We start from the raw sequence: 15534 nt of genomic DNA on the forward strand, positions 1-15534 counted from the left end.
ATGCCAGATGATCTTCTGAAAAATCTGTATCACTTTCTTCTAAAATCTGGATCCCTTACAAAATCCGGAGAAAATATCTGTATCTCATACAAATATAGTTTGAACATCTGTATTTCATATGGAATATAATCTGTACTGATTCTCAAAAACTGGTATATCTAATAAAGATAAATCAATAACCGTAAAGCGCAAGCGTGGTGGAATTGCATGGTGATTGTGATAGATTTTGTAGAACTTGAAAATCCTGCACAACACATTTCGCAAACTTTACAATAATCGGCAACCGAAAAAAATACTTCTTGTTGGGTTAGGGAGCATCATGGATGTCAAAGGACAATAACTGAAAACGTAGATTGGATGTGCGTTTGAGGTAGATTCTGTAGAACTTTAGTCATGAACTCCAGGACATTTTGCGTACCTTACAATGTCGTATCACCTCAAAAAGTTTTTCTTGTAGCATAGCGGAGTACTATGGATAACAATGACCGTAAATCACAAGTGTAGATTCAATGGGGAGTGTGGTAGATTTTGTAGAACTTGAAAGTCTTGAACTTCAGGACACTTTGCAAACCTTGCAATGTCCCGAAACCGTAAAAAGTACTTCTTGTTCAATTACAAAGCAACTCGAAGCATAACGGTCCAAAAGTCGCCAAGTTATATGGAATTGGAGCTGTGGTAGATCTTATCGACCATGTAAGTCTCAACTCAAGGATAGTTTTGGTATTCTAGAACATCCTTACAAAACTGAAAACAGCTGTCCGCTTATGTCTTGCGGTTCTAACGTAATTGTCCGATGATTTTATAGCGTTGATTACAATCAGGCTTTTACAAAGCATGACTTAAAATCCATAATGCCTTGAGGTGATCTAGGTTTATTGGACGTGATCACCGAAGAAAATCCGACATCAAGGATCTCCGGAACCCTTTTTCAATGACGAAAATTGACGTTGAAAAAATCTCGCTTTTTGTATTCAGCATTAGCTGGTGGCCATCGGCGCGAGTTACGGAAAGTTAATATCTTACTTTTTGGATTCGACTGTGAAAGCTTTTAGCTTGAAAATGGCTCTTCCAGTCTTGACAAAATTCAAATACAGCTATTTAATCTTGTCCGACGTTTCGGTCTCATTTAGGACCTTCTTCAGGGACTCAATTATTGCCGATTTTTCGTCCAGTGTTGTTTTATAGAACAATGATTGTCGGACGGATGGAGTTTTCCCACACAGCAGTTAACGGTTAGGATTCGGTAACCGTGGAAAAACCCTTCCGGAATTTTACCGCTCTGGAACTTGACACCTTGCGCTTGATCGATCACCATTGCTTTACAAAAAAAAGGTTAATATCTTAGGCCAAACATTTCAATAGGTCCTATCTGCATTTGAGAGGCTCTCTTCGTTCACTTTCTCTTTCAATTCTGGAGCTCGATTTGAATAGGTCGTATGTGCTTTCGTCGATATAAAATTCGATCAGTTGGATTCGCTTATTGAAGCGAAAGCTGTTGAAATTAAACAAAACTTATACATACAGCCGATTACTTACTTAACAGGCTTTCCGTTCAATCACTAAAAGTCTTCGAAAAATAATTATTATTGCTATTGTAACTAAAATAAACTGATCGATTTTTATATCGACGAAAGCACATACGACCTATTCAAATCGAGCTCTAGAATTATTACAATGTAATGGTACACGTTTCAACTACTTTTGCAGTACAAATCAAAAGACGATTGCTTTGACCATCATTCTATGCAAGGAGACAATCATAAATCAAATAAACAGCTGAGTTATTAACGCCCCCCCCCCCCCCCCCCCCCCCCCGAGGAAGACACTATCCCCGTGTGGAAACGTCGGGTGAATAATAAAACTCGTTTTATTAGCCTAAGACTGCGTAGCAGTTACTCAATAGAATCAACCTTACAGTCGATTTCTAACAGCATTAAAAATAATTGAAGGTGTAACTGAGTTCATCAAGGGCTTTCAGATTATTCCCTGATCAAAGATCAACACCCGAAATCCAAAATTTCCTTATCTTTGGTGTACACGTACAGGAACTACTTATAAAATTCATTTGAAGTTTAATTTTACGCATGCTTTTGAAAACCGCTCTCGGTTAGTACACTCCGTTCAAATGTTGAAAACTACATCAGCAGTGAAGGCTTGAGGAGAGCGAAGCAGTGAGAAGTGTGTAATGAGGAGTGAACAGTAAACTAAAATAACGCCTCGTTATTTCATGCACTGCACTGGTGAGCTGTTCGAATAGTGGGAGGGTAGTGAATGAGAAGTAAACATTAAGTATTGAAAACTCGACAGTGAGGAGTGTTGAATGAACAGCGAAGTGTCAGAAATGAGACGTGAGCAATGATGAAGAATAAAGAATAAATGTAGAACAAGAAGTGTAAAACAGTGAGGAGTGGGAAGTGAGCTGTAAGAAGTTATGAGTGAGTAGTTAAGAGTAACCACGGATAATTTATCAGTGAGGGAGATATAAGCATTGGAAAGTGAGCACTGTGAAGAGAAGAATGAGCAGCAAGTAATGAGCAGTGAGAAATGAAAAATGAGGACTGAGAAGTTTGCAGTGAGATGTGTGCAGTATAGAATGAGCAGTGAAGGCTTGAGGAGTACGAAGTAGTGCGAAATGTGTAATGAAGAGTGAACAGTAAACAGTGAGAAGTAAACTGTACTCAAGAAACACGCATGTCATATAAGAGTTACGGCAGCGCCAGTTTTAGTGATAGTGATAGTGATAGAAGCGAGCAATCAAGAAAAACCAAAGAGGTAATTCACGCTAAAAACAGGCCTGCATTTTCATAATGACTGAAATTGCAATTTTATTTTACAAGCCCAAACGCTTGGAGGCTTAACGGGGCCGATTTTCTCTTATTTTTACATTGGAAACACCGGTATCACAGCAACTCTGTGATCCCAGACTGGCACAAATTTTATTTTTTTCCCCTCCATGCCTAGTTGACAGTCGTCGTTTGTTGGTACCATCGTAGTTCTTTTTTTTTTGCTTATTCGCTAAAATATGAAGGAAAAGGAAGAAAACCACTTTGCCTGGGTTAAATTGATGGACCCCCCACTTGCCAAGGGGCTTTTTTTTTCATTATATCTGTATTAACGAGATTTTTAGCCCTAGGCTAGTTCATCTCGGGACCCACGCTTTACTTCCCTTCCGAAGGAAGAACCCACATTTTGTGAGTTTGTCGGGAGTGGGATTCGATCCCAGGTCCTCGGCGTGATAGTCAAGTGTTCTAACCATCACACCAGGTCCGCTCCCCAGCCAAGGGGCTGACAAGGTCACAAAATGACGATTTCTCATCAAATTGTGCCTAATTTATCGCGTGATATCTCGAAATGTCATGTTGTACCATGTACAAAACTTCACATTTCTATGAAGGGAAAGTATAGACCTTTCCTTTGAGTTGAACATTTTTTGATATCTCTCCAGGAATCAAGATGGCATCCGTGAATTCAACAAGGGACAGATTATACTAAATAAAATTGACATGGGGCACTTTGATGTGTATTGTGGTACAGCAAGGAACATCTTATGCTGAGAAATCGTCCCATAAATTTTTATTTCAAAATGCTGCAAACGACAAAAAATCTGTAAGACCTTGTTTCCTCCAGAATTTCCTGTTGATATTCCAGCAGAAGTCTTATCTTCTAGAATTCATCCAGTGTTATTTTTCTAGAAACTCCAGATCTATTGTAGTGAATGCTCTAGGGATTCCGCCAGCAATTTGTCTAAGGACAAACCTAAGAAATTCTCAAGAGAGACTGTATATAAATCATCAAGTTAGTTAGGTCACCCCTCTGTGCTGCTCTATCGTAGCCTTCGACTATCACTGTACTGGTGTCATCTTTCTCCGTTTGAAGCGGTAAAAGCGGGTATAATTCCGGAGCCCCACCAAAGCCACGTGCTGAAGTAATAAACGTTTTATAGTCATGAAAAAAGCAAGCGAAATTTCCACCGAGCTTGAGCAGCAACAGCGGCAGTGTGAAGTTTGCTTGTTTTCCGTTGAAGAAACGAAACGACTTTTCGTGCACGCGACACTTTTAACGGAAAAGAAACACACCACACAGACAGTGAGAAGAGCAAAGCGACACGATTCTATTGTTGTATCCAGTTCGAGTCAGCCAAAGTCTTCGACTCGGAATGAGTTGTCTTATATTCTGTTGGTTTATCTTCCCGTCGTCGTTCCGACGTTGGTTGATAATATTTTTATTAAATTAAATCCTTACGCTCTGCTGGAGCTTTCCTCTCGACGCACGCTGTCTGTCGTTGTGGCAAGTGATTGCGTTCCTTGAGACAAGTCTCAAGCTTAAGCATCATCTTTGCTATCTTTGCCAACGATGGCAGTCGGAGAATCAGGTGATGATGATTGCGAGGAGGAGGATTTTGCTATCTGTTTCTGTCTGTTTGGCTAACTTTTAATTTATAAGTCACTTATCTGGCGAACACCATTCTCCACTGCTTTGTGGTCTTTGTTGTAGAGGAAACCAGGGCGGGAGTCAGTTTATATCGAAAGGACGGCAGCTGAGCTGACTGTTAGTCATTGGTGTCCCTTTTGAATGAACTTCAGTCTACATCCTAGTACCTAACATGTTTAAGTCAAATTTACTAGAAAGAAGTGGTTCTTAAAGCCATCATAAAACCGAAACAAAAGGTATTGGGTTTTATGGCGGTTCTCAAAACCACTACAAGACTAAGTTGCCTGCAGGCCACTATACACATTTTTTTTGTTAATTACTGAAAACATCAAAATCCCATGTAAAACTTTTTAGCCAAATATACCTGAAGAGGTTCTTAAAACCAGCATGAAACCAATATAAATGATATAAGGTTTCAAGACGGTTCTCAAAATCTCTACAAGACTAATTGGTCATCAAAATGTTACTTGGAAACGACTGTTGATTGATATTGCATCGTGGAATAAAATGATGCTTTGTTCAACTTAATAAGTAAACTTCGTATTGTTCGCATAGTTTAGAATGGAATAAAAATAATGCAAAACAATATCACGATAAACAACCAAGTACCATAAATGCACTTCTTCTTTCATTTGGTATTCCAGCCTTCGATTTACTCCTACTCAACGTACCCTCCAACATTGAAATGTGAAAAGTCAATTGTATCGATTTACAGACCAGAACCCGGCAACCCTGGAAAGCAAATATAGAAAATCGAAGATTTCTTTGAAGTGGGTTATTGTTCAAACACTGGACAAACTATTTCCGCTGCCAAAGACGCACTCGACAACAGAAGACGGAGGACAAAGGAAGTTAGTCTCCAACAACAGAACCTCCTGGATGGGGTACGGACGAACGGACGGATGGACGACCAAACAAACAAACAAACTGAACCCAACACACCAATAAGTAGGTACTTACACAGTGAGGTCGCTGCGTTGGTAATGGCCGCGGTGGGCGTTTGGGCGGCGGCAGCCTGAAGCGATGGTTGCGTCATGGCCGCTAGCGTCACCAGGTTCTGCATCGACAGCGGGCTCAACAGTCCAGCCGCGGCTGCTGCCGTCGTAGTGTCAGTCTGGGCACCGAGACCTATAGAGAAAGAAAGCAAACAAAAAGCGGGGATGTTAGAATAGGTTGGTTGGATGCGGCAGGACACAATCTGGCCTCTCTCTATGGCCGGTGCGTAAATAAATAAGATAAATTGCTAGCCAATTTTGACTCCAATTTTGAGGATCATGGACGTAGCCAGGGGGCAGAGTTGTTTCAATAACACATATCATATCTGTTATGTTTTTTAATAACATGGAACGAGCTCACCAATAAATAATATCTTTCCGTGTGGTCGTTGGAGAGCAATCAAGCCTTTCACACAGACTAGCATTTCCAAGTAACATGTTAAGTCGAATAGACTAGAAGAGGTTTTTAGAACCACCATAAAACTAAAATAAAAGGCATAAGGTTTTACGAAGGTTCTCAAAACCTCTACAAGACTAATGTGGCCAACAAAAATGTTTCTTGGGTTATGTGTACTACATTAAGAAATAGTTTTTCCCTCCCTATACACGAAACAACGACGCGAGGTCCATTGCGAAATTCTCTAGGTGTTCCTCTAGAAGCTTCACTGGGAATACCTCTAGGAATTCGTTTTGGAGCTCTACCAAGAACATCTCTAGGAATTCCAACAGAATTTTTTGTAGAAATTCCACTGGGAAATTCTGGAAGTTCCATTAGGAATTCTGTTAGGATTTTCACTACAAATTCCTCTAGCAGTTCCACTGGGAATTCCCCTAGGTGGTTCCCTGCGAAATTCTCTAAGGGATCCTCTAGAAGTTTCACTAAGAATAGCACTTGGAATTGCACTGGGAATTGTTTTAGGAGCTCCACCAGGAACTTTTCTAGGAATTCCGTCAGACATTTCTGTAATAATTCCACTGTGAATTCGTCTAGGAGTTCCACCAGGAATTTCTGTAAAATTTTTATAGGAGTTCCACTGGGAATTCTTATAAGTAATTCCTATTAGAGTTCTTCCGAAGTTCTTCCAGGAAGGCCAGTCGAATTTTTTAAGGTTCCTCTATCAGTTTCACTGAGAATGCCTCTAGGAATTTCACTGGGAATCCTTTCATGAGTTCTACCAAGAACATCTCTAGGAATTCCAACAAACATTTCCGTAGGAATTACACGATTTTTTCTAGGAGTTCCACCAGGAATTCTTGAAGGATTTTTACCAGGAAATCATCTAGGAGACTCCTAGCAGGAGTTTCACTGGAAATTCTCACAGAAGTTCCACTGGAAATTCGCCAAGGAAGACCTCTGCGAAATCCTATAAGGGCTTCACTGGGAATTCCTTTAAAAGTCTCACTAAGAATACCTCTGGGAATCGCAATGGGAATTATTTTCGGAGCTCCACCAGAAAATTATCTAGACTGTGAATTCCTCTAGGAGTTCCACCAGGAATTTCTGTAGCATTTTCACAGAGAATTCCTCTAAAAGCTCCACTGGGAATTCCTATAATAGTTCTTCCTGAAATTCCTCGAGAAGTTCCTTCAGGAAGTCCAGGACTATTCTCGGGGATGTTTTTTAGGAGTATTACTGAGAATTTCTCTAGTACTCTAGTATTTCCACTAGGATTTCTTTTGGGAGTTCGACTGGAAATTCCTCTGTAAGCTTCATTGGACATTCCTCTCAAAGTTTCAGTGGGAGTTCCTGTAAAGTTCCCCTGCGAATTCCTATAAGAGTTTTTCCGGGAAATTCCTTTAGAAGTTCCTCCAGGAATTCTAAGAGAATTATTCGGGATTTTTTCTAGGAATTTTACTAGAAATTTCCCTAGAATTACTAATGGGATATCTTTTGGGAGTACCATTGGGAATTCTTCTAAAAGTTTCACTGGGCATTGCTCTCAAAGTTCCACCGGGAATTCATCTAGGATTTTCCCTAAGAGATCCACTTGGAAAATTTCTAGGAGATCTCTGGGAATACCTCTAGTAGTTTCATTGAAAATTCTTCTAAAAAAATGCACTGGGAATTCTTATTTGAGCTCCACCAGGAACATCTCTAGGAATTCCATCAGACATTTCTGTAGTTATTCCACTAGGAATTCCATCAGACATTTCTGTAGTTATTCCACTGTGAATTCGTCTAGAAATTTTACCAGGAGTTCAGATAGGATTTTCACAGGAAATTTCTCTAAATTTTCCTCCAAGAATTCCAGGAGTATTCTCCGGGATCTTTTTCACAAATTTTACTGGGAACTTCTCTAGGATTTCAACAGGGATTTCTTTTGGGAGTTGCATGGGGAATTCCTGTATAAGTTTTACTGGATAAGTTTTACTGGACATCTCAAAGTTCAACCGGGAATTCTTCTAGGAGATTTCCTATGAGATCTACTGGGGAAATCTCTGGGAGTTTCTCTAGAAGATTTATTGAAAATTCCTCTAGGATCCACTGGGAATTGTTTTCGGAGCTCCACCACTCTCTAAGAGTTCTATCATAAATTTCTGTGCAACTCTACTGGGGATTCCTGTATGAATTCCACTGGTAATTCCTCTAGGAGTAAGGGAAATTTTTCTTGGAGATCCTGTAGGAGTTCTACTGCGACTTTTTCCAGATGTTCCATCTGAATTTCCTCCATTAGTTCCGCAGAGCATTCTTCTAAGAGTTTCTTCTGGAATTTTTCTAGGATTTCCTCTGGGAATGCCTGTAGGAGTTCTACTGGGAATTTTCCATGAAATTCGGGTGGAAATTCGTCCAAAATTTGTAGACATTCTTCCAAAAATTCCTTGGGTAACTTTTGAAGAAGGTCTTTTGTTATCTCTTTCAGAAGCTCATTCGGAAATTGTTCCAGGAGTTACTTGTTTGAATGTTACTCCAAGAATTCACCCGGAAGTTCGAACGTGAGTTTTTTCAGAAATTTCTCAAGGAATTGCTCCGAGAATTTCTCAAAAGTTCTTCCAAGACTACTCCCAGAAGATCCTTCGGAAATTCGTCAGGAAATTCCTCCGGGAAATCTTCTATTAGTTACTTTGGAAATTCTCACGGAAGATTTTGAGAATTATCACACAGGAATAGTTGTTTGATTTGTAATTATTATAGAGAATTTCAGTTCTTGGCTAATTCATCTCTAAATCCAGGAATAGTTCCAGAAGTTCCTTCAGAAATTCACCCGAAATCAATAGACCTTTTGTATTCTGAAACAATTCTCACAGAAACAAGAAATCACAGAAGAAATTTCTATAGGAATTGGCAATTTCATTTTCAAGGGATTAACACAGAAATTTCTTAAGTATATACCGGAAATATGTTAAAACAAAACAGACATTAGCGATGGAAATTCCAAACGTACTTTTGGAAGAACTATTGGAGTAACTTTCAGAGGAATTACCAGTGGAACATCTGGAGTGATTTGTAAAACATCTGAGATTTGTGGAGGAAAGGAATTCCTAGATGAACATACTAGGAACATTTTGGAGAAATTTCCGTACATCTATTGAAATAATTCTCGAAGGAACTCCGGCAGTTCATCTTGGAGGCAATTCGAAGAGTTTCTCGGAAATTCCTTCATTAGTTTATCTAGAGCTCCTCGGGAATTCTTCCAGAAGTTCCTTGGAAATCTTTCAAGGAGTTCCTTGAGAATATCTCCAAAGGAATACTCGGAATATCTTCACGAGTTCCTTGTCAATTTTTGTTTCAGGAGTTCCTCGTGAGTTCCTTGGGAATTCATCCAGGAGTTCATCGAGAATTTCACCACGAAATTCTCAGAAATGCATCCAAATTCGAGGAGTTTCTCGAAAATTTTCTTCAGGATTTCCTCTGAGAATTCCTCCGATAGTTCTTCGGGAATTTCTCGGGAGTTACTCCGTAAGTTCATCGGGAGTTCCTCGGGAATTTCTCCGAGAGTTCCTCGGGAAGTCCTCCAAGAAATCCTCGGAAATTATTTTGGGGCTTCCTCGGGATTTGCTTCAGAAATTCCTCAGACATTTCTTCTTGAGTTCTTCAGAAATTCTGGGAAACTTTTTTAGGAGTTTCTTGAGTTTCTTGGGAATTCCTTCAGTTAATCGGAGTTCATCAATATTTTCTCTGTGAACACCATCAGAAGTTTTTCGGAAATTCTTCCAGGAACTCGTGGAGGAATTTTCAATGAACTCCTGTAGGAATTTCTGGGGATTCCTTAGAAAATTTCCCGAGAAAGTCCTGAAAAAAAAAATATGAGGAACTCCTGAAGATATTTTTCTGCTACAATTCCTGGGGAACTCCTGAAGTATTTCCTGAGGTGCTTCTGAACGATTTATAACTGAACTTGCGGAGGTATTTCCGAGGAACTCCTGAAGAAACTCCCAGAGAAGCTACAGAGGATCTCCTGGAGAAATTTCCGAGCATCTCCTGGGATAAATCCCAAAGAACTGCTCGAGAAATGCTACAAGAATTACCAAGGAACTCTTAGATTAATTCCCGTGGAACTTCTGGAGAAATTCCAGAGCCATTCCCGAATTTTTAGCTGAATTTCCGAGCAAAAACTCCCAAAAAATCTCTAACTGAAAGAATTTCCGAGGAACTCTTGGAGGAATTCTTGAGAAACTCCTGCAGGGATTCCCGAGGAACTCCAAAAAATATTCCCGTGGAGTAGGGAAACTAGTAGACAAACTCCTGGAGAAATACACAAGGAAGTTCTTGAAGAACTCACTAAGAATTCCTGGAGAAATTTCCGTAGAATCTCTGCAGGAGTTGCTTTGAAACTCCTGCAAAAGGAACTCCTAAAGAAATGTATGTGCATCTTCTAAAAAAAATCACGATGAACTCGTCGAGGAATTTTCGAGGAACTCCTGGATAAAATCTCGAAGAACTTCCAGAGGAATTCCCGAGGAACTCCAGGAAAAATTTCCGTGGAACTTTTTGGAAAATTCCCAAGCCATTCCCGGAAAACTTCTGAAGGATTTCCGAAGGAACTTCTGGGGGAATAGCCGAAGAATTTCATGGGAAAACTAAAAATTCCTGAATGAATTACTGAGAAACTCCTCCAGCAATTCTCGGGAATCTTAAGGATAACTGCGGGGAACTCTTGCAGGAGTTCTGAAAAATAAATCTGAGGAACTTATGGTGGAATTTTCGAACTCCTGGAAGACTTCTCTTGCGACTACTGGAGGAATTCCCGAGGAACTCCTTGAAACAAATCTCGAAGAACTCTTGGAGGAATTTCTGAGGAACTCTTGGAGAAATTCCCGAGGATCTCTTGGAGAAATTCCTGAGGAATTCCTGAACAAAATTCCCGAAACTCCTGCAACAATTTCCGGGGAATTCTGAAAGAATATCTGGGGAACTCCTAGAGGAACTCCTGAATAAATTTCCGTGAAACTACTGCAGAAATTCCTGGGAAATTTCTGCAAGAAATCCCAAGGAATTGGAGGAATTGTTGTTTTCAAATATTCAGCATGGTACTAAATTTTCTGTGAAAACTAAAATGGATATTTTTGTTAAATCGTTCGCCATCCTTAGTTCATAAACCTAACCACGTCCTTGACGACGAGGTTACCGCAGTCAGCTTTGTCCACGCAATCCTGAAGTGTGATTGAGGATGACCACCACCACCACCACCACCGCCAGCAAACGCATCTCGGGTTAGTCCGACATGAAAGCTGTTTGTTCCGTTTTCTACTGGTTCATTCATCTTCATCAGACAATAACTGCCTGTCCCAAACGGTGGCGTTGAACGAAATGTACGCAACACCTACAGCAGCAATGTCCCAAATGCGAAAGGACGACACACGTCCACAAGAAACCGGGCAAAACTCGGCTGACTCTTGAGGGACAGAGAGTAGCAATTTCCCAGAGGCGACGTACGTCGCTGGAAAAAAGCGATGCGTGACAACAACGGTGCTTCCCACTCTTGGCACGTCAGGGACTGCTGTGTGACCGACCACCGTAGATAGGACGGAAGACTATTTACGAGCCAGGCCACAAACGATTGACCGATGTGTAATTTGTCACCAGCCAGCAGCGCAGCAGCGGCAGTTAGTTCGAATGACCACCGAAGGCGAAGAACCTCTGTTGGCCAATTTTTCCTCAAGAGCCACCATTCAAGAAAATGCGAAAAAATCAGCTCTGACGGACGGTTTATAATGGTAGTAAATCATTCCTAATTCCCATTTAGGCTTACGATGCTTTGCGTGCACAACTAAATGTGGATGTGAAACGCTGTTGGTGATGAAAGAAGGACTAGTGGGGGACAGGCAAAGAATATCGTGTACCCTCGAGTGAGAGAGAAAGGGAAAGCGGGAGGGAGAGAGTGAAAGTTTGCCCAAGCCGGGTTACACAATTAATAGCGTGGTGAGTAATGGCTTTTTTGTTTCCAAAGGGCAATTTGTTCCGGAGTTTGGCACGGCATGGTTTAGAAGCGGATAACGCCGCCATTTCGGTTGGTTGGCTGGTTGGTGGTCAGTTCACGCCATGGGTGATTAGAGGGTGAAGGAGGAGAAAGAAACAGCAAACGGATATGGCAGTAAATGAGAGAAATAAATTTTTGGTGGGATTTGGTGGGATAATGAAGAACGACACACTTTTGCAATTGGCTTAGAGATGTAAGTTAATGTAATGTATTGTTGACGTGACGTCCCCTCTGGGACAAAGTCTGTTTCTCAAGTTACTGAAGTACTTCTTTGACAATTGACATTTTTTGAAATCACTGAAATACATATCCACCGATGACTATTTTCGCCGAAAGTCGTGATATTCTTAATATTCAAATTCCAAAGTCACGTAAAATTCATGATACATATTTAAAAGTACTGGTTATAACAAAGAAATTCATTCAATGTAGAACTGACATAGAACGTAGATGTAGAAGGGCGAGAGCGTGTGATGGCGAAACATAATGGCATCAGCGACGTCGCAGTGCTTCATCGAGGATGGTTAAACAAGGCGAAGTTTCTTCTGAAATCCATAGTAGGTAAGGTAAAGCCTTCCACTAATGATGCGTTTCCGTATTTCACGTCTCATGTTATTGTCAGCCGTAAATAAGAATCACTTCGAAGGAAATCCTGTCTATCACGCCGTCACGAATGAACTGCCCTAGTTTAAAGTGACGTTACCAGAAGTGGCCATAGTGGTCCATCCGCTGTCACGCTGTTGGCAGCGTTATCCTGTTTCGCTTTTTTGCTCCTAACAGCAAGTATTTCTCTGCAACACTCGACATGTTTGTCGAAGTGCTTCTTCCATCCTTCAATCACTCCACTTTGACCGTCCTTATCCTGACACATTTCGGCTCGCGGCATGAAGCCCTCTCAGAATTAGTTGATCTTCTGATAAAACTTCCGCGTTTCTAAAAACACCACAGCAGTTCCATTTGCTTACACTCCAGTTCTTCCAGGCGATGTTTCTTCTCCCGCAAGAGGCAAGATTTGCTGCTACTGCTTCCGATTCTAAAGTTCCATATTCCGCCGGGTCCCATGCTGCAGCATTACCGCTCGCGCTGCCTTCTTCTCATTAAAAATTTCTCTACAATCCTCGTCGAACCAGCCGTTCCTTCGACTTCATTCGACGTATCCGATGGTGTTCTTGGTTGCGTCATTGATGGTGGCTTTTAATGTACTCCAGCAGTCCTCATGAAAGGTTTCACTACATTTTTGGTAGTGAATACTACAAGTGGAACAATATTTCATGTGACGAGTAAAAATGAATTTATTGCACTACAACTTTTGAATAACCTACAAACAGAGCTCTAGGTATGATTAAAAGTTATTTGTATTTATTACAAGTTTCGAATACACAGCAAATAATTTCGTAATATCCAGGCGCGTAATTTCTGGCGACGTATCCAATTTCTAACGTAATTTCACTCTGTTGCATCGTTTTCCAACAATTATCACACTCACCATGTACACCGTAGTTGGCACCGGAAAGTGTCAACAAACCCATTTCAGCAGATACCTAGAAGCAGTATCATATTTATTTCCTACCTTCTAACTCGGTGAAATAGCCGAGAGGTAAGGGATACGACTAACAATCAACGGATCAGTGTACGAATCCATGCCAATATTTTACTTATATATGATTCATCTATCGATCCGGTTCTAGTGATTGCTAGACCCACTTTCAAGCTGCGGCGGCTAATTTGCGGCGTGGGAAGGATATAATCTGTACATCACTTTTACGACGCGACTGATGTGCAGCAAAAATGATGTGATATCACATTTTTTTGGTGTAGTAAGCCTCATAATTACCTAGTGATGTAGTAATGTTAGGACTCCGATGAAAATCCTAAGAATTAAAAGGGACAAGCTACCTACATTTCTCTGAGATTTTTAGCCGAAGTTCTATCCTGTATTCTTCATCGAATTCCTTACAGGATTTCACCTTGCATTTCTTCTACAATTACTTCTTAATTTTTTTATGCAGTTTCTTACAGAAGCCTTCTTATGATTTATGCCGAAGTTGTTCCTTGAATTCCTGTAGATTTGTCAGAGTTTATTTCTGGATTTTTCCCGAGGGTCCATCCAGGGGATTTTTCGGATTAGCTCCAGGAGTTCCTCCTGGAATTATTCCTGGGATTCAACCCAGAGTTCCTCCTAGGATTTCTCCAGGAGTTTTTCGCAAAAGTTTCTGCACGAGTACTTTCCGGGATTTATTTCAGAGTTTCTTACGGAGATTCCTTACGGAGACGATAACGAGATTCTCCTAAATTTCTTTTTGGGATTTTTGTTAGCGGTTTTTCGGCAAAGCTTTCCAACAGTTTTTCCAACTTTTTACCAGATTTTAGTAAAAGTTCTTTCAGGGATTTCTCCTCAATAATTTTCCGTGTTTATTTTGGAGTTTCTCGCCAGATTTTTTCCATAGTTCCTCTGGAAATATCTCCCAAAGTTTTCCAGAGAGTGCTTCCCGAATTTCCCCATCCTTTTCCATCCAAGTTGCTTCCTGAAGTTTTTGTGAGATGTCCCAGATTTTATTGGCATTTGATTGATTTGTCTATAGAGACATAGAGACTATCAGTCCTTGGCTTTAATTTGAAGTATCTCATAGTTTCTCGCGAGATTCTACCATGTTTTCTTTCGACATTTCTCCGGGAATCTCTTGTAAGTAACTCCGTAGTCTATCCCAGCAGATAATCCGAGACCTACTCTTGAAAAAATGCGGGCAAGAAATCTTGCAGTATTTATTGAAGCAATCCTGAAAGGGACACCCAAACGAATTTCGGGACAATTTTCTGTAGAATTTTGGGAAGAACACTGGAATATCCCAAACATAACTCTCGGAACGATCGCAACAAACAATCTTGGAGAACAGTGAAGTAAATCCATCAAAAATATGAATTTTATTGAAATCCCAAAAAAAAACCCTGAATGAACCCTGAAACGGAGGAGTCGTGGAAGAAAGTCCAGGATAAGTTATGAAAAACTCTGAAAGACATCCCGGGAGCAACATCGAAAGAAATCTCCTAAGATAAGTTCCAGCAAAACTCCGGAAGAAAACTCAAGTGGAGCTTGAGAGCCTTTCCTGCGAGAACTTTTATAAATATCCCGGAAGAAACTCTAGACAAAAGCTGTCGATATTCTGTTGAAGAAATTACATACAGGAAGAACTCCTTCAGAAAACTCATGATAAAAATTCTGGCACTGTAGTAGAAACTGCAGTAGAAATCCCAGGAATAACTCCTGTGGAAATTCTGGGAGAAATCGTTCGAAAATCAATGGGAGCAATCCTAGGAAGAACTCCTGAGAAAATCCCAGGAGGAATATACTGATAACAATTACGGAAAATTATTCATATAGCCCAGGAAATAGGGGAAATTCCGCGACAACGTCTGCGAAACATTCTTGGTTAAACTCTTATAGAAATTCCGGAACAAACCCTGGGAAAAACGCAGAAGGAACTCTGGGAGAAACCCCGAAAAGGACTATGTTTATGGAAGAAATTTTGAAAATAATCTTTCAAGATCCCTGTGTGCAGAACTTCAGGTGAAACCGGTCAATATTCGGAAATCGTGGAAGATTCTCAAGGAGGAATTCCAGAGAGAATTGCTTGAATCTTGGGCAAATGCTGGTAGAAATGTGGAAGAACTTCCGGGAGGAATTTAAGATG

General features: G+C 40.5%; 1 protein-coding gene across 13 annotated transcripts in view; it reads right to left on the reverse strand.

Moving 5' to 3' along the window:
* Positions 1-15534, reverse strand: part of LOC115262131 (CUGBP Elav-like family member 2) — a 1100715-nt gene that overhangs the window by 29966 nt on the left and 1055215 nt on the right. For all 13 annotated transcript variants that reach the window (XM_062849221.1, XM_062849222.1, XM_062849220.1 and 10 more), the window contains one exon: positions 5392-5559. In XM_062849221.1, the coding sequence (XP_062705205.1) occupies positions 5392-5559 (168 nt within the window). The remainder of the gene's footprint in view (positions 1-5391; positions 5560-15534) is intronic.

Source organism: Aedes albopictus, chromosome 2 (genome assembly GCF_035046485.1).
Source record: "Aedes albopictus strain Foshan chromosome 2, AalbF5, whole genome shotgun sequence".
In the NCBI taxonomy this organism is placed as follows: Eukaryota; Metazoa; Arthropoda; class Insecta; order Diptera; family Culicidae; genus Aedes; species Aedes albopictus.